Raw genomic sequence first — 25,684 nt, forward strand, 5'->3', positions numbered from 1 at the left:
CCCGTTTAAAGTATAAACCTCGTAAGTGGCAGGAGAAACTGTATTTTTAGAATTAGTAAGCACAACAAGCTGCCTTTGATATTCTAATGCAACTTCAAAGTTACAGTATTTCAAAGAGCGAGTTGTCTGCCAAAAAAGAGAGGCCTCACAATGTATGCATTTTGTTTTTTAGATCAGCGTAAAGGGAGGGTAAGAGAAAAACTACCCTGAATTGGCACTTGAGTTCTAGGAAGTCAGGCTCATTCTGTAGCAACAACTACAATTGTGTCTTACCTCAAGATCACATTCCTCACATTTTGCGTGTTTCAAGGGCAGTTTAAAAATACTTGTAAGGAGCAAAAAGCCATAATTGGCTTTGTGCATTGAAAAAATATCAATTTAAGGCTACTGCTTTGGGCACCCTAGTCATTAAACACTGGAACAAAGACCGCTCGTATTGACCCAGTTTCCCTAACCCAAATTTTAGAATGGCAAGAAGCTCTCAAGCTTCTATTTTGGGGTGGGGGACTATAGAAAAGCAGCACAAGGTTGCTGGTTTTTTAGCAGGTGAAACTCCTGCAAAAAAGGAGGGGGAGACTAATTCAGATGTCACAAATTGCTTACATATAAAAGGCTGCATCTAGGTTCTAATTGCTTTTATATCTTCTGCCCAGCAAAATCCATTAAGCAAATATAATGTGAGGGCATACAAAAGATATGAGGTCAAAGGCTACCTGAACACATTTATTTGAGCCACCAATCACATGGTCTATAGCCATATAGCATCTGGGTTCAAGTCACTCTTGGATTCCCCCCTCCACCCCCCCAATGAAAAGAAAAATGCTTTGTCCCAGAAACAGTGGTACTTGTACAGAAATGAAGCATTTCAGAATAGCAAGTCTAATTAAAGTAGTTGATTAATGGCTGGTTCTTACTATTGATCAATCCTCTGACTTGGGTTCATTATACTTTCTCCCCTGAGACTATGCATTCAATTACATGTTGCTCATAAAGATCATCCCTGCTATTGATAATAATGCACCTAATAGAACTCAGGATAAAAAAAACACTGGATTAGATTCATAATATTTATAAAAATAGGATACCAGTGAAACAAAATCAGTGTCTATGCCTCACGTCCCACATCCTTTCATAAGCATGATGGTACACCTTGCCAAAGTCACAGGTCAATTATTTCTCAGCTCTAAACACACACAGAGATTCTTGCAAAGCTTTTACTATCTAGGGAACAATTTGTAAAGTACAACCAATTCACGTAGACAGAAAACAACTAATACTATCCTTACGGTTGCAATTAGTACTGGGATACGTTGCAGAACTGAAGCAGCAGCAGGTTGAGGGCAGCCAATGTGGCAAACATTGGGAATGAGATCCCCTGTGGTTGGGATACGGTCAAGAATACCCAGACACTTACCCCACCTGCTAATGATTGTAACCCATGGCTAGCTGTAACATCAGCTATCTGCATGCAGCTATCTATGACTGTTCTTATCCTCTCAGTAAAGGCAGGCAAGCACTGCAGATACTGAAGAGGGATCCAGGCCTCTTTTCTGCAAATACCTGGATAAGCAAAATGCCCCTCATGTCTTTACTTTCCTGGGTATGCTTCCATGTCCAAATCAGAAGCAGAGTGTTAAGCCCAAGTCTACCTATCTTAAGGAGAATAGCTCCAGAGGACACATGGGCAGATTCAAGTTCACTTTATATGGATGTCTTATCCTTGGCTTCCAATACATATTTATGGGTGTATAATTCTGTGTTTGATTAAATCTAAACAACTGGAACCAGCATTTTATTTTTCAAATACTTGCAAGGCTATTCCAAAAGTTAAGTCCACAAAGCCACTAGGAAACAACATTTTTTCAGACCACTTGCCCATGTGAATTTTGCCCAATAACTCGAAGTGCATCACCAACCTATGAAAAGAGGAGGAGAAACCAAGAGACCAAGAACCAATTTCATTCCAGCACACATCACTTTCATCACATCAGTGAACTTTGGGATCTCACATTGCAGTGGCGCCCTGTGCGACACCAAAATTCGCCTCCTCGCGTCTGGTCTCCATTCTGAATCATGGTTGCGGCATCCCCTGCAGCAACATCAAGGCTCCATGCCCAGTGTGACCAAACCAACAGCACTCCCCTAAATCCACCTCTGCCAACATGGTAGCAACTTCTACCTACTGTGAGCAACCATGCTTGTGCATGTGTAAGTACAGGAGAATCCTCACTTATGTGGGGGCTCCATTCTGGTTCGCACACAAGTGGGGATTCCCCCATTCCAACCCTGCCCCAGTCCATTCTGCGCCCCCCCCCCACAGCGCTGTTTTCGGCGTGTGTGTCAGTGGGCCCACATATGTCACATGCTGACCATGTGCAAGTGGGGAGATGCCTGTAGTCAAGAACACCCTGTCAGTCTGTAGGCTAAGATTCAGAGGCTTTCCCCCTTCAAATCTTCTTTATTTTAGACCCACACAAACACACATGCTTAGGGATGAGGGTGCTAACAGAAGCCGGTAACCACCTTCCTCATCCCCATATTTTATTCATGCAAGTGTTTAAAAGCTCTTTCTGTCACTCCTTGCTGCTTCTACATCTACCAATGAAGCAGACCTGACATTTTTCTTGTGGTGCTACTGCTTTTCAGCTACAAGTGGCAGGACCTTTATTTCAATAATCCTTTATTTCAGCATTATTGTTAGTCTGAATGGAATTTCAAAAATGCCAGTCAGGTCAGAGTTTATTCTAACATGCAGAGAGGCATTTTTTTAAAAAAATACAGTTGGGTGGGTGAGGACTGTTCAGTGGGAACTACATTTTTGTGTAGCTGGACATGAGGTTTAATAAAGCATGAGGTGGGTGAGAAAATTATAAGAAGTAAAAAGTGAAGAAGGATTTTGTACTGTGTCAAGTCCTCCCCACGGCACCCTTACTTATACATCTTCTCCAGGCCACCTCCCCCTTCTTTCCCTGTTGCTTACCCCTCCTCCCTCTTTCCTCCATTGTCACTTTCCATTTCCTTCCTTCCAGAAAGAGTCCCAGGACTGTTGGTGAGAGTTGTACCAAAGTTGTTTTCTGCAGGACAGGGGAAGCTTAGAATAAAATGTTCAGCAACTGGTGGTAGCATACAATTTATGACACTCTGATGAAAGCATCTGCCTTCAGATATTTATTCTTGCCTACCGAGAACCAGTCATGACAAAGTATATTGTGTCCACCTGGAAACCCATCAGATGGACGTTCCATACTTCTGCCATAGCTTGTGTTCTCACAACATAGCCATCCTTTGCAAACCTGTTTTGGCTGGTGCATCTTCTGCAGTATACGCTCTATCAAACTATTTGTGCCAAATGCATGCTACAAATGTAGCACTACAGAACTTGTTCCATTGAAGAAAGATTTATGCATGTGAAAGGGAACTTTCCCCCTCTTCTCCTACTTTGCAGCCCCTTAATCTGTTGCAGGGGTTCCCCCAACTCTCCAGAGCAGATCTGGTGAGGGCAGAGAAAACATAAGGGGGAAAGTTCCATTGCCCAAGCATAAATCCTTGCTCTTAATTGGGACAAGTGCATTAGATACCATGAATAGATGAATCGGACAGAAAGATCATTGACTCTTTACGCTCCAACCAGAACACATTAGTTACTTTTATGCTTCTTTTATGCTTTACACTACTGAAGAACAGGTTGTTTGTTTTTTAATGACTAAGCATTAGTGGAGAAATTAATATTTATAAAGACTCTGCCTCAACAGAGTGTGGTTAGTTCCCTATGTCATTGTTTGCTGGATCAGACTTTGCTAAAATGATCCGAACCACTGAGATTAAGTTAACAAAAGGTATTAGTGCAATGTCTGATGACACTAGAGATAAATACACAAATCAGAGAGATTACTCTAACATCATAGTGACTAGAAGTATACACTGGGAATGAGAGTTGACAAGCAGCTTTATTCTCTTTACTGAATGGTTCCCTCTCCCCATGCTGAGCCACAAATTATACGCTGCCATTAACAGAATGAACAACTGCTCAGTAAGAAACTGTGTAAAAACCTTTATCTCCTGTAAGCCACACAACAGTCAAAAATACCTTAACCACTTTTTTCCAAAAGACTGCAAGAAGTTAACAACGCACATAGCTGCTGTTAAAGTTCGGGAGCCCACTACTGCTTTGTATTAACTAATGCCCTACTCCCTGAGCAGAAACTCAAGACTTCCTTAGCCAAGTGTGTCTGGTACCATTCCAGATGGGAATGTAAATACCTGCAGTTCACAGCCAATCACTTTACAGTTATTACAACGTTAACATAATACAAATAAACACGTTTGGTTGGGCTAATGAAGTGTTACGACTGGACAGTCTCCAGATGAAGAGTAAACCTATCAAATTTGGAAGTATCTGCATGAAAAAGCTCTAGAAAGTTAGATGTAACCACTGTTATCTATCAAATTCCAGAATAAAAGGAGTAATACTAGGAACTTCAAAAACAAACAAAACTTACACACTTACACACACACAATTTCCAAGAACCATAAATGTAACGGAGAACCAGAAGTCTACAAGTAGCCACTATAGGAATGTTTGAGCACTGCGCATGCCATGGGCTTGGGATTTTTTTGGAAATATTGGTGCTGGGTGGGCTTCCCCTCCATAACTATATTAAGTAAAGTTCTAGTGCTGATTGGATGATGTTCAGTGTTGATGCATGCAGGGAAATTTTATCTTGAAAGTTTAAAACTATAAACGTTGACCGCTCAGCTTTGTTTTTATCCACAGCTCCGCAATCAATATAGATCTATGCAAAGTAGCTTGCAGTTACAAAAAGTGAGAGTGGCTCACCATGCCTACTGATTTCAGAGCCATGGAACATTAAGTCTGGACTCCAGGAGTAAGCCAGATAGGAAGCTAGCATTACAAAACTCCACTACAGACTTCCCTACTTTAAGAATTCAGGGCACATGAGGGGGTTCCGTCAGATAATCAGGAGAAAATTCAGCCCCTTTAATAGCAACAGATGTGTATTAAGATAGTTACTGCTGGGGGCTTTCCAGAAAGGTACTTCCCCTTGAGGGCTCCTGCCCCAACTTATTTTCATTTCTTGTTATTTGCATGAGTAAGTTCCCACATGTGAGTTGTTCTCAGGTTACAGATAACCTGTGTGAAAGCCTTGCTGAGGATCTAAAAGTAGAAGAATGAATGGAGAAGAGAATGCAATGCATAGACACACAAGCCTCTGAATACCAGAATGGCTTTCAAAGGGGTTCTTTACTTCAATACAGCTCCAGGGTCATAAGGTTGCCAAGTCATCTCACAAAAATGCCTTGCTGAATATTGGAGCTTATAATAATAGTGATAAACCCAAATCATGTAATAAAAAAACAAGCATCTGGAGCTTCTAAATTTTGGACTTATTTGAAATATAAAATGCCAGTCAACTGCTAACAAGTACTTATTTCATACTGCATAGTGCAGGCATAGGCAAACTGGGCCCTCCAGATGTTTTGAGACTACAACTCCCACCATCCCTAGCTAACAGGACCAGTGGTCAGGGATGGTGGGAGTTGCAGTCCCAAAACATCTGGAGTTTGCCTATGCCTGTCATAGTGCATTGTCTTTTGGATCACCACTTCCAGGAATGTCCCTTTTAATTATACATACATATTTTAATTATACATACATACACACTTGCACCTAAGCCAGATATAAAACTATAATTGTAAGCCAGATATATAACTATAAATCTACAAAGAGATCATTTCCCAGTTGGACTAGGCTTGCTGCCCAGAATGAGCACCACTTTCCAGACCCGGTGTGGACTGTTAGCACATGAGAGGTTTCTACAGCAAGAACTCATAGGAACTGAGACAGGAGGAGACAATGCATTTGTTTGCTATTGCAGGCAGCCCAATTTCCATGAGTAAAGGGGAAGCAATGCTTAACATATAATAAATGCTCCCAAGCTTAACATATATTTGTTGGTCAAATGAAAGCTTGTCTGTAGCAGCCATACAACTGGGTATTGGTGCCTCTGAGCTCCAAATTAAACTACTTAGAAGTATTTTAAGAGAAGCTTCTACAGAATACCAAACAGAAGAGAATCCCAAATGCACACTGCTTATTATGTTCACTTTCTATAAAAGTTATCAGTTTAAAATGGTGTGTGTGTGTGTGTGTGTGTGTGTGTGTGTAAGCAAGTACTATTTCTGTTGAGACACCTGGTGAGCTGTCAGCTGTGCACTTGTGCCACAAAACTAGCTCTGAGAGTTGTTGTTTGGCATTTTTTATGCTTTTGGTAAATGAAAGAACACAAAGTTAGCATCTATGAAAGTGCTGTATTGCAGGGGAGTAGACTCTTGGCCTGAATGTGGCCTTCCAGGCCATTCTACCTGTGGCCCTCAGGACTCTCCCCATGCCATGCCCCTCCTTAAGTGCTCTGCACCCTCCTTAAGTGTTTTTGCCTGGGTTTAACCTGTTCTTGAACTATTGTTGTGCCTCTTCCCTGGATGAAGGATGAAGGGATGAGGGGTGTAGAAACTTATGACTAGAACAGAGTCGGTTGTCCAATGGTAAGTGTCACATTCCTTGCTTCACACAAGACTGGATGGAGCTTTGCTGTCTTTTTGGAGAAGCTACCCAAAAGTGTAAACACTCCAGCTTTACCTATTGGCCTCTTTAATGATCAAACCCAAAATCAGATTGCTAATGTGTGTAGCCCACTTATTACCTATTTGGAATGGAGAGCTAGAAATTAATCCTGCACTGCAATATGTTGCAATTTGAGCACTTTTAGAGTTGCCAGTTTTTGAAAGGGGTAGATGCTTTTGAGCCTTTTTAACAATCGCACAGCAGGCAGAAAAACAACAGCAGCTTTCCCCATCGCTGTACTTTACATAAGGTACAAATTCACCTGTTGATTTCTGCCATTTGTGCAGCTGTCACAATGTTTAGCCTTCACCCTCTACCCCTCCCCCTTTCGACAATGCCCCCTCCCCCTTCCTCACCCACTTCTACTTCACCTTCCAAATCACCACGGGAAAATTCCTGCAAGAGGTTTGTTGTCTAGGATAAGGAACTCATTATAGCACATCTCTCAAACGCACACGCCTATGCATCCAGGACACTGCTATCCAAGCACACCGATTCTCTCCAGACACACTGCACTTTTTAAAAGGCTGTTTCAACACACTGTTAACCAAGAGGCAAATTCAGCTCCTTCCATACTGCAGCATTCCAGATGGGAGAAGGTACAGAGCATTATCCCCTTGCTTAGTAAAGGTCAGTGGAAGGCAAGCCTCTTGACAGCTTGATCTTCCTTAAGTATACCAAGAAGAAGTGGGGAAGAAGAGGAGGATTGTTTTTCCTGCTCCCTTCTCTCCAACAGCAGGTTTGCTGTAATTATAGGGCATGAAACCAAACTATTAAAGCACTGACAGCTGTCACCCTGTAGTTGGAGGAGTGCTGTGGCTGTGCGTAAAGGATAAACACTGCTATCTGTATGAAGGAAGTCTACAATCGAGTGCTTGGCCCATCCAGCACACAGGTATGTGCACTGAGGTCCCATTTAGTTGAGTGGCAGCCAAGCATATTTTGGGTGCTCTCTCTCTCACTCTCTCTCTGTTATTTGTTCAGTCGTTTGGTGCAAATTATCCCATTTGCACAAAGATGGCATGCTCAACTCACTCCCTTCACAGCTTCCAAGCTTTGCTAGCAGAAAATCAATTCCAATGTATCCTTTCAGAAAGGGTTATATAACAAACTCTTACATGTTTTGAAATAGCTCGAGAGCTTTCCCAAATTCATGAAACTGTTTAAAATATCACTGCAAAGTCAAACTTAGCTTTGAGAGCTCATTGGGACACCTATTTAAAGCTATGTTGCTCATCCAAGCTCTAACCCTCACCCCTACAGATTTACCTCCCAATCTGGCGAGGGTAGTCCAAACAGCCCAATGTGCAGTTCTGTAGACAAAAATAGCATTCTCTTGTTATCGCTCTTTATCAGTTCCAATCTAACAAACAAAAGACCCTTTTCAAGAAGGCAGGATCTCCAAACCTCTTGGGTTGCATCTTAAAGTAGTAGTGGAAGGACATGCTTGAGTTAACTACAAAATGAATGGAATGCAGCATGCCAGGGAGTTACCAGATTAAGCCCAAGGGGAAGTGGTCTGACTATATATTGCCATTTTACTACCCTGACTCGCTAGAAAAAATTGTGTTTTCATACTGAAAAACTGAAACCATCTTAATATAGCTACAAACTTTTGAAATTGATGCACAGACATGTCACGGGCAATACCCATTACAACACATACCTGTTTATAGAGCTAACGTGGTGTTTGCACGTGAATTTACAGCCATCACTTGCCAGAGGCTCATAGGCTCTACAAAGGGGATTTAGTTGTCATTAAAAAAACAAAGAGAGTCAACAGATTTGCTTTCTACCAGTCATTGTTCTAAGCATCCCTTCCTGCTTTTGGTGAGTTCCAGGTCTCTTTGTGATCTTGCAGCCGGAAAGGGGAATGTTCCCAGAGCACTTTATAGAGCAGAGGTCAGCAAACCTTGAGCCGATCACGCGGGGGAGCGTGTGTGCACACACTATATCCAGCACACTTCCGGGTCGGAGGAGCACCAGAAATAGCTTGTGCGCATGTGCATGGGCCTCCTCTGACCCAATGTGCACCAGAAATAACGCTTGTGCATGCGCACAAGCTATTTCCAGTACTCCTCTAACCCAGAAGTGGGCAGCCACGCAGTGCAGCGCCGGTAAGAGCGGGCGGTGGCAGCGGGCCGTGGGGGTCACCGCGGGCCAGATAAACGAGTCCCTTGGGCCTTATCCAGCCCACGGGCCTTACTTTGGGGACCCCTGTTATAGAGGCGCCACGTTCCTCAGAAGCAGTGTGAAAATTCAGCGGCAATCCACCACTTCACTGCCCATCTCCAGCTGGGAATAAGGCTGTGCCTCATCCACTCATCTTTAGAACATTTCTAATTTACCCTTCATCATAACTGATTTCAATGAGATGTAATACAATTGAAACTCATCGCCATTACACAATAAGAAATTCACTTAAAAGCAAGGCACATAAATATAATTAGTGGGTGCAGTGCAGAGGTGACGAAACTCACCACGAACACCTCCCTTGCTCTCTTAGAATAGCAGTGGCACCCACCTGAGTTCCAGCACGTTCCGGCTGGAAAAAAAGCCCTGAGTGGGTGTATGAAATGAGTATTATCCACTTCTGTGCAGAAAATACCTCAATTGAAAGTTGCCTCACACACAATTCACTCCATGGTTGCTATAATTTGCTGTAAATATAAGGCTGGTGCCGCCCCCTACATACAAGAAAAATATTCTCTGATCTTTCAAGTGGCACAGCCTGTAGCAGTAAACATGGATCTCTTTTGAACTCTGAGCCCTCTGGTTCTATCTAGTTAGCAAACTCTTCCCCAAGCATTACCACATCGCTATTTGGTGCTGTTGCAGTTAACTGCGTAAGTTGCAATCCAAACTTCTGTTTTGTTTGTTTAAATGGCAATCACTCAGTCCTTCTGATACAGGGTGTTAAAGCTTCCTTTCAAGAGGCATGGATTGCAACCAAAAACCTCCACTGATATTTTTAGCTAAGTTTTAACAAGCTTTAACCACTTCCTTTACCCCATCGCAACAAACCTGTTCAAAAAACAATGCAAAGTTTCAAAACTGCCTGCTTTTTAGAAGGCCCCTTAAAGAAGAGGTCACTACTTCTGCAAGACACGAGGGCATCTTGTGCTCCTTGAAGGAAATATATAAACATGGAAAGGTCAATAGACAGATTCCACTCCTGATTGAACATCATTACTGAAGCTGGCAAACCAGGAGCTCTTAAATTGATGAATATATTAAGCGACCTTATTTAAACATGGGTCCATCTTGAAACCGCTCTCATGCAGCCCAGCTGTCCAAGAACCTGGAGCCTCCTACACAGACAGAGCCTGTGTGTTCCAGATAGTTCACCTGGAATATGAGGCTCCCAGAATCAGTCCTGCAGCAGATGTAACAGTATGATTGTGATAGCCAAGAAACATGGATATCCCTTGGAATCAGACAATATACAGTGTGAAAGTATGGTAGGTGTTCACTGCCATTCTCTAATCAAGAAATCCACGATGTCTTGTGGCTATTGCTTAACCAGAAGAGCCTCTTGTTTGGGGACACACACACTATTTTGACCCCTTTCGGCTTTTAGTCTAGTCACACGGCACCGTGATATACCAATATATCACAATGTGTGGAGTTGTATAGAGGCATTAACTGGTTTCATGGTTTTTCCCGCATTGTGATTTTTGCAAAGTGCGTGCACACACACATGCACACTATGATTTGTGATATGTTGCAAGGTCAAAAATTATGCAACTGATATCACAATAGGGACTTCAACCCAGTTTTGGACAATATATCAAGATATCGCCCAGCCCCAATATACATTACCACCTGCTTCAGAAATAGAAATAAGTTGTATCTTATCTGGATAGTCTAAGCTGGAACACCAGTAACAGTGACTCTGGTCAAAATAGTGTGTCAAAACAAACAGGTGTTTTATAAAAGAGGAATTTTACATATTTAGGATTTGTTGGTTTGCCACATCATGAGAAGAGAAGACTCCCTGGAAAAGACCCTGATGTTGGGAAAGATTGAGGGCACAAGAAGATGGGGACGACAGAGGACGAGATTCAGATCCACTATCACTGGGGATATTAAATTAACTAGAGCTAATCAGAGTGCACAACAATGAGCTTTTATTATTTATTTCCCACCCTTTGCTGCAGGGTCTCGGGGCAGGTTACATAAACTTTAAAAAATCAAAACAAGTTAAAAAACTTTTCTTTAACTGCTGTTCTACACATGCAATTTAAAGAAAAATCAAACATGCAGCAACACATTTCTAACATTTTGTATACACAGATAGTGTACTTTCGGAATATTTCTTCTAATTAATAGCTACGGACTGTTCAACTTAAGCCTAAATGAACTAGGAAACAAGCAACTGTTTGCAGTTTCCTTTAAAAAAAAAAAAAAAGGAACAGTTGAGGATCCACTAACCCCTATTCCTTTGGGCACAGAAACTCAGAAAGTTAAGAGGGTTAAGTGGGAAGAAAATGCAGGGTATATTGTGACAAACCAGTGCACGACAGCTGGGGGAAAGCTCTGCAGCAGCTGCATGCATTCTATAGCATAACCAACACCACAAAGCAACTTATCCCTACCTTATCCCAGGCTAAAGCAAAGAGTCTATTCAGGTTGCTTTTCCAAGCAATTTGCTGGGATTTGGATATTCAAGAACACCAGCGGCTAATTGCATCTTAGGCAGCTTTGCACTCAGCCCCTCAGATTGAAATAGCTACCCTGATCTCAGTTGTGCTTAATTCAGGATGTTCTGGGAATGGAGGAACACTTCCTCCCCTTGGATCAAATTGGAGGCGCGCTCTGCTCTTGCAGATTTGACAGGGGATATCCAAAGTCAGCCATACTCAGGAGTAGATCCTTCGGAATCTACGAAAGCAACAAACTTAAATAACTTGTTATATCGATGGTTCTGCTCAGAGCATGTCTTAGCTGCAGACTGCCTAGTGGTCACAGGAATTTTTCCAAAGTAAATATTCCCAAGAAAATAAATAAAATAGATGTGCCTATTACAGAAGAAGCATCCAAGAATACTTCTTCCATTTCTGGTAGACCTGGTGACTGTGGGGCAGTGAGGTGTGAGTAGACCCGCCTTTTGAGAAACTGGTTATTGCCAGGTCTATTCCTCCATTGTTTCTCAGCAGGCAGACCTGCTGTCTAGGCATGGGCATCCAGATTATATATTTCCACCTGCTGCTATTTTTGTTGTTGTTGTTCCCCAGGCTCCCTGCACCCTCCTTCCCTGCCCTTAAGTGCACTGCTGCTGCAATCAATGTTACTGCCCCTCCAACAGCATTTCTCTAGAATGCACAGAAGACAGGATAATGCTGGACTACACTTCTGGGTTGTTGTGAATATGGACATGGCTTTTGGTTACTTTGAAGAAGGCAAAGTTGCAGAAGGCAAAGCCCCACCTTCTGCAATATGGGTATAATAAAGATGGACTTTATCTGCATTGGCACTAGCAGGACAATTTAAAATCTTCGGGGGCAGTGGGGGGGGGGAATTGCTATGAAATAAATGCAGGCCAACAGTCCGTCTGGCCCAGCATCATGGCCAACACGATGCCTATGGAAATGCACAAGCAGGACCTGGGCACAAGTGGACTCTCCCCTGCTGTGGTTTCCAGCAAATGGTATTCAGAAGCATTGCTGCCCTCCAAAGTACAGTGGTGCCCCGCAAGACGAACGCCTCACAAGACGGAAAACCAGCTAGACGAAAGGGTTTTCCGTTTTGGAGGCGCTTCGCAAGACGAATTTCCCTATGGGCTTCCTTCGCAAGACAAAAGCCCATAGGGAAATCTCCGGGACAGCGGGGAAGCGCAGCGCGTCTTCCCCACTGTCCTCGGACCTCCTCCGAAGGCTGGCAGTGGGGCGGAAAGCCCTTCTCCCCGCGCCAGCCTTCGGAAGGCTCCTCCGAAGGCTGGCGGTGGGGCGGAAAGCCCTTCTCCCCGCGCCAGCCTTCGGATGGCTGTCCTGAAGACTTGCGGTGGGAGGAGGGTTTTCCTTCCCACCGCCAACATTCAGAATGCTGTTCTGAATGTTGGCGGTGGGGAGGAAAAACCCTCCTCCCACCGCAAGCCCCGGGAACAGAGGAGAAGCGCTGCGCCCCTTCCCCTCTGTTCCCGTACCTGTCCTGAAGGCTTGCAGTGGGGAGAAAAGCCCTTCTCTGCACCGCCAGCCTGGCAAGCGGTTTCCATAGGAACACATTAATTGATTTTCGATGCATTCCTATGGGAAACCGTGCTTCACAAGACGAAAAACTCACAAGAAGAAAAAACTTGCGGAACGAATTAATTTCGTCTTGCGAGGCACCACTGTATAGCTAGTAACCACTGATAGCCTTATCCTCCACGAATTTGCCCAGTCTTCTTTTAAAGCCATCCATGTTGGTGGCCACCACTGCATCCTGTGGAAGTGAGTTCCACAGCATAACTATGTGCTGTGTGAAGAAGCACTTTCTTCTACCTGCCCTGAATCTTTCGACATTCAGCTTCACTGGCTGCCCCCCATGAGTTCTACTGTTAGGAGAGAGGGAGAAAAGCTTCTTCATGAGATGCAGAATTCGATACAGTGGTACAGAAGCTGCAGGTTACAGACTCCGCTAACCCAGAAATAGTACCTCGGGTTAAGAACTTTGCTTCAGGCTGAGAACAGAAATCGTGCAGCAGCGGCAGCAGGAGGCCCCATTAGCTAAAGTGGTGCTTCAGGTTAAGAACGGACCTCCGAAACGAATTAAGTTCTTAACCCGAGGTACCACTGTACACTTCTGTCTAAACTGAAAAGCCCCAAATGCTGCACCCTTTCCTCAAAGTGGGGTTGCTCCACCCCCTTATCATTTTGGCTGGCCTTTTCTGAAGGAAACTGCCTCCCCATTGCAGATATCTGTCTCTCTTGAATATATTTGCCTTTGGAGAAATCTATTTCCTGGATTTCCTTCTAAGTCATTGCTTTAGGTCAGTTTCATCCCTTATTCCAGTCAGGATCTTTGCAGCCACAAAAAGCACAATTTCCTTTTTGGGTGGGGTATTTTGAACTCAGAAGAAAAGCACATTTACTCAGACATAAATCCTACTTCACTCAGTAAAGCTTGCCTCCCAAGTAAGAATGTATTGAATTGCAGACTTAATTTCTTACAGTATGTCAGTGGTGTAACCAATTTGGAAATTACAGAGTTCAAAGGATCTATACCACTTACTGCAGAAGTAGCTGCACCTCTTATGAGAAAGGTTATGCAGATCCAGTGAGAGTGCCCCAAGTCTCAAGTGCAATCGATTACTGCACCTGAGGAACTGAATATGATCTACCCACGCCTACAGCAGTCTTCCCCAACAAGGTGCCCTTCAAATGCTTTGAACTACAACTCCCAGCCAGTATGAGCAATAGTCAGGAATGATGTGAGTTGAATCTGGAGGGTGTAGAGATCTCCTGCATGCCGAAAGAGCATGCTATGAACTAAGTGCTATATTAACTTTAAACAGATAAAGCTAAGCCAAGTGATGCTGATAGTACTTTTCCTTACTGCTCCAACAATTAAGCAGTAATCAATCACTGAGATTATCCTGCAGGAACATTGTTAGTTGCTCCAAGAGTTGGCAAGGCTCATTTGACAACAACAAGAAACCAAACCATTAGTGGTGTCATCAGCCCAGTCCTATAGAATACTCTGCCAAAAGAGATTCAGTGGGTGCATTCTGAGCCAAGTTTTAAATGCCTGCTGAAAACTTTTCTATTTCATCAGGCTCATGCAGGAATTCTTTCCACAATAGTTAGCTGATTTCTGATTTTAACTTCTCATATGGTTATTGTATGGTGCCATGCACAATTGCTGAAAGCCACTGACATTTTTAAACGAATAGTGAAATATAATTATTTTAATAAATAAATACATAAAACAACGGAAGCTGCTGTTTGTTGCAGCTATGACTATATGAATTTCATATATTCACATTTCATCTTCTTGCTGCTTCAATCCATAACAAAAAATGAACGAGAACAATAACTTCAGTCTAGTATGACCAAGACAGGCTAGAAGATGAGGATGTGGCACTGATACACTCATCGTGGAATGCTGCACAGGGGCATGGCAGCAATGAAAATCTGCAGTCAACACAAAGTTTCATATATTAAAACCTAAAACAACACCTGCCTTTGAATCCAGCAGCAAGCTACATCTACTCCCAATGGCAAGACACACTTTGCACTGTTAAGAGGTCACACTGTGGATCTGGACACCGCTCAGCAAGTGCCAAGTTTTATACACTCCTGGGATGTTTCACACAATTAGTTCATTCTTGTCTTCCCTGCCAGAAAGATGACAGTGTCTCTTTCCTCCCTCCCCTCCCAGCTCTTGCTACAGAAAGGAACTGGGGTTAGTTTGTACAGTAGTGATAACTTTATCTAGCCCTGGAGAGACCCTGGGCTTACAGTTAGAAGAACTAAATGAATGTTTATAGTGGTTACAGCATCAATTATGAAGAGACTTGCTACTTGGACAATGAATGCATTGTGAAAGGCTTGGCATGATTAAGGGTACCATGAACGCCCCCCCCCCAAAAAAAATGATCTAGATTTCTCTGTTACTATGAAGCCACTGTCCAGGCTAACTAACCTTACAACATTTAAGAAAGTCAGTTTTGATTGCTGCAGCAGAGGGCGAAGGCGTTTGTAAAATAAGATTGGCTGAGTAGTAGCAATACAACACTCAGCTTGTGTAGCTTTACTCCATACTGATGCATTGCTATCAGCAGTTGCTGATGACAGGTACAGTTGTGCTACTACTATGCAGTGTGGACAAAGAGTGCCACCAAAGCAAGCACAGCTGCACTTTGACAGCAGCCAGCTTTCAGAAGAGAGTTCTGTATGCACTGCAAAGCAATTTCAAGTCACAGGGCTTTAGGAAAGCCATGATACTCCTGCAGCCGAGCACCTAAGTTAAGCCCCCCAAATCCCACTGTAGATGGGCTGTGTTATCTGGCAAAGGTTGTGCAAGTACATCTGAGGATTCACTAGCGCGTTATATCAGACCTTTATCATTACTCACAGGGTTTCACATGCAATGAAAGCAGCAGCCTTACTAAGCATTGCCCAAGAGCAAAAGTAGAACATTTTGCCACTGTGTATGTTCCCCTTGTACCACAGCAACATGAAATCACACATCAACTTGCACTAAGTGCTATGCAAGTTACATCAAAAGTACAACTAGAAATGTTCTACTTCGCCTCAAGCCTAGACAAAGCAAACTGATCTTAGAGTACTTTAATTGGCTATGGTGAGCAAAACTTATTTGAAGTCAATTAAGATGTTTGCCTGAACAAAACTTTTGGGAAATCAGCACATAGCTGATTGGAGCATATTCGGAAATCCAATACACATAATTTAGCTCACCATTAAAAAAAATAAGATCGAGAATAGCTCACTTATTCCTCATTTCTATCTAGAAAGCAACTCAGATTGCTTTTGACGCTGTGTTGCCCGAGTGAAATCTAATGAGCAGTATCAGCTCATCAGCGTCAGGAATTTAAAGTCAATCGTTAAATCCAGCTGCTCTGATCTCATCTAAAGTCACGTGTACTTTGCTAAATGCAGGTATGTAGATTTAGATATTTTAATGGCACAACAGTGGAGGCTTACTGCGCTAAATTTTGGAGTATGATTCCATGTACTCTTTTGGCCTCACTGTGTCAAAAAACAACTTTGGAAACCAAGTGATGCATCTAGCCCACAAAGGCTTGCATCCCTTCTAGCCTTTATGGTGCCATAAAACCAGAGTTGTTTTGGCCACAGCAGACTGACATGCCCACCCCTCTGGAATGTAAAACTACACAGGGGGATATATAGCCATAGTCAGCATCCAGACAGTACTATCTATGGAAACTATACAAAGTCTGAATGGTAATCTGTTAACTGTAGCTTCAGCCATGCAGGGATAAACTAATTATCTCCATCCACTGGCAAATATCCACCAATAAGCCGCACAAAATGGGATTACAATTATTCTAAACCCAGTATTTCAGAAAAGGCAAGCTATTCAGGTCTTTGCTACCATGCAATAGCAGTAGAAGACAGCAGACATTCAAACTGATGAACAAACCCAACATTATGTGTAGATGACCATAAACAGCCCTTTAACTCAAAGCTGGGCTGTAAATGGATACTTTTATGGTTGCACTTTGGCTTCCATTTTTTTCTCCATCAGTCAAAATGAAATCAGAAGAGAGTCAGAACACAGCAACCGTCAGATACATTTCAATTCTGAGTGTGCTTACTCAAAAGTAAGTACCACTGTGTTCAATGGAATCGACCCAGTAAAATTTGCATAGTCTTGCAGGCTTAAACAGGAGTTCATTATTTCAAATCCTAGATAAAGATAAGTTTGGGGGTGCATCTTATACATCCCATGAACTAATCTAACAGTTTTCCCATCTTCAGAATGCGGCCGTGCAAGCAATAGGCTTCAATTTATCTTTCAATGGGGCTGTGGAATTCGTTATTAATATGCCAATTGAGTTAGAGACAGTGAAAGTCATATGCAAATAGTATGAAGTGCCTGATGGCTGCCCTGAACAAATTTTGTGCTCCAAGTGCAAAGCTGCACAGAATCAACCTGTCTTTTCCATATCCATCTATTACAAAATGAGCTAAACACGATACAGAATTTAATATTTCTACTACCTCTTCCAAGCATATACAAATCATGCTTCCCAAGCATTAACAATTCCCAGCAATGCCAAATCACCTTAGCTGAAACACTCAACTTTTCTGTGCACAGCCACCAGACCACCACCCTCCTTCCCATCCCCTCTACAGCAACATAACCTCAGCTGCCTTATACTGTCTATATAACAAGAATTTTATTTCCTGTCCCTAGTTTACCCTCAACATATGCACACCGATATTTTGCAAGCTCCTTTGAAGTTTTACTGCAACCAAGGAGCATATAAATGTTCTGAAATAAGTAATAAAAATAAAATACACACAAAAGACATCCTAAAATTGTTACTTTGGTAAGAGACCATTTTCTTCCCACTTCAACACATAAACGTGGAAGACACACTTCAGTTCAAGGTCCTCGTGCCCTACAGGGTTTGGATACGCTGAACAAGAGCAGTCAATCTCCTCATCCATTCGGAGCCTTAAGCAAACATTACATCAAGGCTGAAAACCTTAAATAAACATTGCATCAAGGGCTTTTTTTATATAAGTGTTCAGCCTTTTTTTCTCCGTTTCCTTTTAAGCAGCCGCTTCCACTTTATCACAAAGTATTTTCCTACTTATATGCCCTCAAGCAGATGCCGATACTCTCCTACGCAAATAATACGTACTTTAGAGCTCAATAAGCATTACCTCTTTAGGAGAGGTTACCTGGGCAGAGGTAACGCGCCCGTCACCTGCCAGAAGCGGGATTAAGGAGGAAGAGAGATTCTTAACGCATCGCCTTTGCTTGGAAGGATTTTGTTCCATCAAGTATGATGTAAGCAAAAAGTCAAAACATCTTTGAACACACGCCAAAGCTCATTGGCTGCCAACGCGGCCGGTTCCCAGACAGCGCTTAAAGGAACATACCTGTTGCAAAGCAAATTCCTGGAAAGGCATCCGAGAGCAGAGATTTCGCGCCGACAGAGCCTGAAGCTACGGGAAGCAGCCTCGGGGGCCATCGGGCTTCCTCGGAAGTAAACCCCGCCGAGTTTGAAGGGGCACTTATCTAATGAAGGCGCACACGGCAGCCCCCAGGGGACGGACCCACATCCAGTCCGAGATCGCCCAGCCGCGCGGAAGCAACGGGCCAAAAAACGTCTCGCAGAACGCGGCCGCCCCGTCGAAGTTGGCGCGGGGAGCAGGACCCAACCAGCGGCACACACCCCCGCCCCCGCTCCCAGGCCCCAGGAGCAGTGTCGCCGCCAAGCCAGCGGGCAACCCCTCCCTTCGGCGCCAGCCACCCCGTCCAGGCAAAAAGCTCCAGGCTCCTCTGGCCCCGAGCAGCGCCACAGGCCTCCCCGGGCAGGAGGCGACAGGAGCGTGGCCCCTCCCAGCAGCGTCTCCCGTCCGGGGGCGCGCAGGCTCCCCACACGCCCCAAGGGGCCCCCCACCCTGCAGGCAGCCCCGCGGAGGAAGGGGAGGGGGCTTCGGCCGCCTGGCGGGGCCGCCGCCGCCGCCGCCCCACCCTGGCGAAGAACAGCAAGAGGCGCCGCCGCCGCCCCCTCGCAGGCCCCTCACCTGGATGAACTGGATGGTGAGCGCGGACTTGCCCACTCCGCCGCCGCCCACCACCACCAGACGGTACTTTTCCTGCCCCGGGCCGTCCCGGCAGCCCGCGGCCATCGAGGAGGAGCCCAGGCCAGGCGAAGGCGAGCAAGGGGCGCCGCGGGCACCTCCCGGCCCGGGCTAGCGGGTCGCTGGCCGCCGCCTCGCCGCTCCGGGGGCTGCCACCGCCACAGGCCCAGCGAGGGGGGACTCCGGCCAAGGGAGGCGCGAGCGAGCGAGCGAGGAGCGCAGGCGGCGGCGGCGGCGGCGGCTCGGGGGCAGCTGCCAGCTGCAGGCTCCTCCTTTTCTGCGCGGCAGCTGCGAGCAGAGTGAAAGCGGCAGCAGCCCCGCTCCGGCTACAAATGGCCGTCAGGAGGTGGGCGCCGGCATGCAAATAGATTTATGAATATGCATGACTGGGCGGGGGCTTCTCCCTGGCGAGCGCGGTCTTGCTTGCGGGGGGGGTGGCTCTCCCACGCGCGCGTCCCCTTTCTCAGTCTCCGCCTCCCCTGCGCCTCAAATTCCCACCGTGAGTTTTTTGCTGAAGGGACTTGCATTTTTTTATATTTCGGGGTTTTTTTTAGAAGTTGCTGTTGCAAAGAGAGAGGTGTGCGGAACTCCTATGTTTTGCTGTGAGAGTCGCTTTGCACATCGTTTCGGTCAAGGAAAACCCCCCGGTCTTTCGGATGCGTTGAAGTCGGCGGCGAGCCTCGCGTCGGTCAGCAGAGATTCCGTTTGCGGCCCTCGGCCACGCAAACGCAAGAAGTGTTTGAGCCCCTTGGAAGAAATGGATTTAAGTCTGCTCTACAGTGTCACGAAACTCAAGGAGCATGGCGATGATGGTGCTGGCAGTGCATGACGGTCAGGACTCCCAGAGCATCACTGCTTGGAGCCGCATAGCCAAGGAGTTATTCAGGCTCCGACTCCTGCCAGCCCACTTGACCACTGCATGCCCCCCCTCCCCACTGTCAGTCATCGTGGCTGTCTCTCTGGCACCATGCACCTATGGCTACAGAGCTGGCCTCTGAGTGAAGCAACATGAAGTAGTCTGCTTCAGGCGGCAAGATCCACAGGGACAGCAGATTCAACCCCCCAATGGATCGCCCACTGCTACTGCCAGAGAAGCAAGGAGAAGGGGAAGCATCCAGGTTCCAGCGAAATCTTGGAGGGCTTTTGCAAGATCTCACTGGAAGCTGTCGCCACAACCACTTCTCCAGCATTGCCACAGGCCTCCCACCACCACTGGAGAAGTGAGACAAAATGGCGGCAGTGGCTTCTGGTGAGAACCCTGCCTCTCACATGCAAGACTTCGCCAGAACCTGGAAGCCTCAGGTGGCGAAATGAGACAGACTGTATGGCAAGCCCCTTCCATTCATGCTGCCTCTCTCCCACCCAGCTGCTTGCCTCCACCATGCCCCCAGTGCAGCTTTCCCCATTCCTTCTCCACCCATTGGCTCCCCCAACTGAACCTTCACAGCTCCCTAGCTGTTCCCTTACACTAAATCCAACAGAGACAAGCTTCCAGATCTTCCTTGATTGAAAATGGGTTTGGCTTCTCTCTTGGACCCAGAGGTGAGTGTGCTGTGCTCCTGCAGCCCATGCCCCTGAACAGATGGCCAGTGCAATCATCTCAGCCGGTACAGAGCACTTCTTAAGGGGAAGCAAGAACCTCACTTCTCCTTTCCCTTTCCCTTCCAGCCATCTGTGAATTTCATGCAATATTAGCAAAGGTGTTTCACTAGAAAGGGTGCTATGACATGGGTAAAAGACCAAAGACAGCCCCTTTCTGCAGCATTCATAGGGCATTTGATCCACTGTACAGTAATCCCATGTATTCTCACAAACCTCTCTATGTTGGTGGTCTAGTAATTCATAAAGCGCGATTGGACACACAGCTCTGTTAGTCTGCCCTTCTTGCCTGACACTGTGTAACTGCTGTGGTAATAACAATGCACAGCACACCGTTACAAGACGCAAGGCCAGCTGAGTTATTTTGGCATCTGAGGTAGGAAATCCCACAAGCACCTTTCCCTCCCTCCCCAACGTAAAAAATACAATAATAATATTTCATTGCTTTTTCATGACACCCAGAATCAGCTACTTGCAGTGGCCACCTCACTCTCCTTCATGGTAGGACTGCCGCTGCATAACACTACACATAAGGTGACAACCCTTTAGCCCAGTGGCTTCTAAACTTTTTCACTCATGGACCACTTGCAAATTGCTGAGGGTCTTGATGGACCACAACAATTTTTCTGCCTCTTCTAATGTGTGATGCTAGGGGCTGCATGATTTTAAATCGTATTTTTACATACTTGTGCTAAAGCAGGCTTCTCCTTTAAAAAGCTCCTGGCACAACAAACCAGTTACTCTGTAAGACATCACAGCATCCCGGGTCCCTCTCCCCCACTTGACAATCATTACTCTTATTAAAAGTTCAGATACTTCAGGGAGAGTCATATCTGGCTTAGACAGGAATGTCAGAGGCTTGGTAATTTCAACAGCATGCAAAGCACAGCATGCGCAACCACTGGTAACTCTGCAGCACAACTGAATTTTTACACACTGATGTCAGCAGCATAACAAATGAATCAGTTGTCACCTTTGATGTTACCACAATAATGGGAAATTAACTCATCATTAGCAATGAATTCTTCAGTGTATACTAGTGACACTGCCAGCTTTTCCAGCAGTAGATCGTATCTCAGTGATTGATGGTTACTTAGAAAAACACACCCCAGGTCTTTCTTTTCTGTGTGTTTTTTTTAATTCCTGGGCTCAACACCTTTATGAAACTACACTTTATCATATTTAGGTAGGATAATAATCCACAGAGTTTCTCTGGGGGTCATGAATGTGGTTTGCTGATTTATTTTCTTAAGGTCTGGTCCAAACCCCAAATCCGGTGCGCTGGAAGGTGTTAAGATGTGGCACATCTTCCCACCAGCTGAGAAGAGCCTCATCAGGGCAAATATCACCTTCTGGCAGAAGCCCACCAGACAAAGCCACACCTGCTGGAAATCTTCCTGGCATAACTTCCCCCAAAGGACCATGCTGGGAACAAAGATGGGGCAGGATACAAAGAGTTATTGATATATGGGGCTGTTGATTTATCTTCTTCATTTCCCTCCCCTGCCCCACCACCTTATTTTTGTCCACCTCCCCATTAGCCATGTACATTTATTTCTGGGAGGTTTCTTTTGAGAGCTCTTTAATGGTCACTTTCTGTCGCTACCTTTGCAATAGAGTGCGAAGGTATGTCAGTATGTCACTTTCTGTCGCTACCTTCGCAATAGAGTGACTTGAGCCCTGAAAATTAATAGCTACAAATAAAATACATACATACATACATACATACATACATACATACATACACTGACAACAATGTTGTGGTGCCTGGTGACATGAACAACTCCTTATATCACGCTCACGGTTAGTTTTTAAAGGCATTTTATAAAGAGAGCAACTTATTGGTTGGTTGGCATCCATATTGGTCTCCGCAGAGAGCAACAGTTGCTCGTGAAAATACAAGCTGTTTCATCCTTGTTTTTGTAAGCAACTGACAATGAGCTAAAACGATACTTTACTGAGGCAATGACAAATAATTAATTAATTTTATAATGAAATATTTTTAGATTGTGTGATTATTTGACTGATTATTTGATTGTTGTTAGCCGCCCTGAGCCCGGCTTTGGCTGGGGAGGGCGGGATATAAATAAAATTTATTATTATTATTATTATTATTATTATTATTATTATTATTATTATTATTATAAATGACAGATCAGTGTTGTGCTGGGTATGCTGGGATGCTGACTTCAGATCAGGGAGGTACAGCTTCAATTCCCTCCCCAGAAAGGAGGGACCCTAAGCAGGCCAACTAGGCCTGTGTGTGTATTCAGCATCTGCCCACCTGGTTAACTATCAAACAGAAATGTGGGTGATTTTTATCCCAAAGAAGTATGCAGGTGAGGAGAGCGAAATCTGCCCCCTCCCATCCCTGCTGAATCCAGCCAATCAGAGACAGTTTTAGGGTAGCACAACTGGTTTGGCCACACTGGACTCCGCGCTGCAGGGGGTGCCACAACAGTGCTGTTGTCAGGCTTCAGGAAATCTGATCCCTCCCCCTCACGGCAGGCTGCCAGTAATAGAGAGACAAGAAGCTCTTACCAATGTCTTTTATTCAATGTTCACAGAGAGAAGCTTAGAAATGTCACCTCTCGGGGTAATGGCGTTGCTCCGAGTAATCTCCCCCCTTCCTCTCAGTTGTCAACAGTACTCTTCCAGTGGCTGCTTAAGGCCATTTGCCTTTTAGCTTTCTGCTCCACCACTTTCACTGCTCTCTGGATTCTGGGAGAAGCGGGGTCTGGAATGCTTTCTAATGATAACGTGTCAGCCTGCTGCTCCCCCCTCCTCTTCTCCCATTCTCTCCCAGCTTTGCCCCTCTTCTGTCTCAGAGCCATGACCTTCTGCAAACCACTGTTGTAAATCTATACTGTCTTCTTCTTCTCTGGGAGGTGCAGGGGTGGGGTTTCCACCATTCCTCCTCAGTCCAGTCCTTGACAGCTGTAGAACAGAGTGTGAGAGATGGGGGGCACCAAATTTTAGCATTGCACATGGTGCCACTGAAATTTGAGAGCCCCAAGTCCGCCACTGATCCAATGGCTTATCTGTTCCAGCATCTTATTCTTAGAGTGGCCAATCAGAATTCTACAGAAAGCCTACAAGTAGGCCATGAGTGCAACAGTGCTCGCTCCATGTATGATTCCCAGCAACTGGTATTCAGAGACAAAGGTCACTATACAGTGGTACCTCAGGTTAAGAACTTAATTTGTTCCGGAGGTCCGTTCTTAACCTGAAACTGTTCTTAACCCGAAGCACCACTTAATGGGGCCTCCTGCTGCTGCCGCACCACCAGAGCCTGATTTCTGTTCTTATCCTGAAGCAAAGTTCTTAACCTGAAGCACTATTTCTGGGTTAGCGGAGTGTGTAACCTGAAGCGTCTGTAACCCGAGGTACCACTGTATTTCAGTGCTGTAAAAAGCCCCCCTCCCCACCCCAGTTCTACTCTGATACCGGCTTAAAGGATCTGTGTGATGAGGCAAAGCAGATTTTGCTCCCCCACAACACTCCATGTGTTCGACTTTATATAAAAACCAGGCAAATGCTTTTTTTAAAAAAGTAGCAAGCTGTTCAGCAGACGTAGGTTTGGGGTAAAAAAAATGCAGCTTGTCTTAACATGTTGTATTTCATTTCCGTCTCACCTTTATCCTCCAAGGAACTTAAGATAGTATACATGGTTCTCCACAACCACATGTTATCCTTGCAACAACCCTGTAAGGTAGATTAGGATGGGAATCAGTGACTGAGCCAAGGTCAGACTTCATGCCTGTGTGAGGATTTGGCCTGTGGTCTCTCAATCCTCTAATGAAAGAGCCTGGGACAATGGACAAGATGCCCCCTCTCCCATTACATGACTGGACAGGCAGTTGAATCTTACTTCAACACTGGCAGTGGGATTTCCAGTGCACCTGGCAGCCAGGGAGTATGTGATGGGCCTGTGGTGTACATAGATTTGCTCTCCAGCAGAGGGGAATGGCCAGTGGTCTCAAGAAGAATGGCTGGGAGGTTGTCAACTGCTGCCACCTGAGGCGCTTGCCTCACTCTACCCAGCGGTAGGACCACCTCAGGCCAATGTCAAGTCAAACTTAATATTATTTAGTAGAGGGAGTACATGCAATTGGTTGAGAGTTGCTAAATGCTAAGCAAATGAGAGGTGACAAGTGATGCATACATGGATGTGTGGGCCAGCTTAAATTCTAGGTGGAATGAAGCCTATGGCAGCCAAAAGAAGCTAAAAGACAAGAATTCAAGACAGGCAGCAGGTGGAAGGACATGTTCACAAAGGGTGCGTGGTAGGGAAAAATGGTAGAAGACAAGCCCTCAAAGCAGTTGGAGGGAGGGAGGGAGGACTCACAGTAAGGTGCAACGTGGTTGTTCTGAACTTCTGAGTAAATCTGATAGCCTCAGATTTATCAGCAGTCTCTTCCTGCTTCCTTCTGCTGGGGTTTGCTGGGAGGCTGACGTGCACAAGGCAACAGGGACCCAATCCAGTTATGCCTCATTGCCTCTGGTTGGCAGGGCACATTTGAATACCAGATGGTACAAACAGAACTGCTGGAGTAGACCATGTAATCCAGTACAGTGGTACCTTGGTTCTTGAACTTAATCTGTTCCATGAGTCTGTTTGACTCCCAAAACCATTTGAAAAGCAAGGCACGGCTTCCGATTGGCTGCAGGAGCTTCCTGCACTCAAGCGGAAGCTGCGTCGGATGTTCGGCTTCTGAAAAACGTTCACAAACCAGAACAATTATTTCCGGGTTTGCAGCGTTTGGGAGACAATTTGTTCGACAACTAAGCCGTTCGGGAACCAAGGTACCACTGTACTCTGTTTTCAACAGCAACACCTCGGGGAAGAACATGGGTGGGGTACAAAAGGACCATCCCATCTCTATTGAAAGGAAGGGAAGTCTGGGACAATAAGCAGAGCAAGTCTGAAGAGTTACTGCTGGCACTCTAAAGAATCTTATTTCTTTTTCCTTAGGCTGTGTAAAGCTTTCTGGCTGTAAGTTGTGTAACTCCTCAAAGCATGACACACACACGATACATTTACAGAGAAGTGTTGGGAGGAGGAAGGTGGCCACGTGCTTATGCCAGAATTACAGTGGTACCTCGGGTTACATACGCTTCAGGTTACATAAGCTTCAGGTTACAGACTCTGCTA

At 45.1% G+C, this 25,684-nt stretch overlaps 1 protein-coding gene across 1 annotated transcript in view; it reads right to left on the minus strand.

The window, feature by feature from the left end:
- RRAS2 (RAS related 2) overlaps nucleotides 1-19,228 on the minus strand; it is a 32,904-nt gene extending 13,676 nt beyond the window's left edge. Inside the window, exon 1 of the mRNA XM_082216082.1 lies at nucleotides 18,874-19,228. Coding sequence (XP_082072208.1) covers nucleotides 18,874-18,978 — 105 coding nt within the window. The 5' untranslated portion in view covers nucleotides 18,979-19,228. The remainder of the gene's footprint in view (nucleotides 1-18,873) is intronic.
- Between the last annotated feature and the right edge of the window lie 6,456 nt (nucleotides 19,229-25,684).

This window comes from Podarcis vaucheri (assembly GCF_965113315.1).
Source record: "Podarcis vaucheri genome assembly, chromosome: 1".
In the NCBI taxonomy this organism is placed as follows: domain Eukaryota; kingdom Metazoa; phylum Chordata; class Lepidosauria; order Squamata; family Lacertidae; genus Podarcis; species Podarcis vaucheri.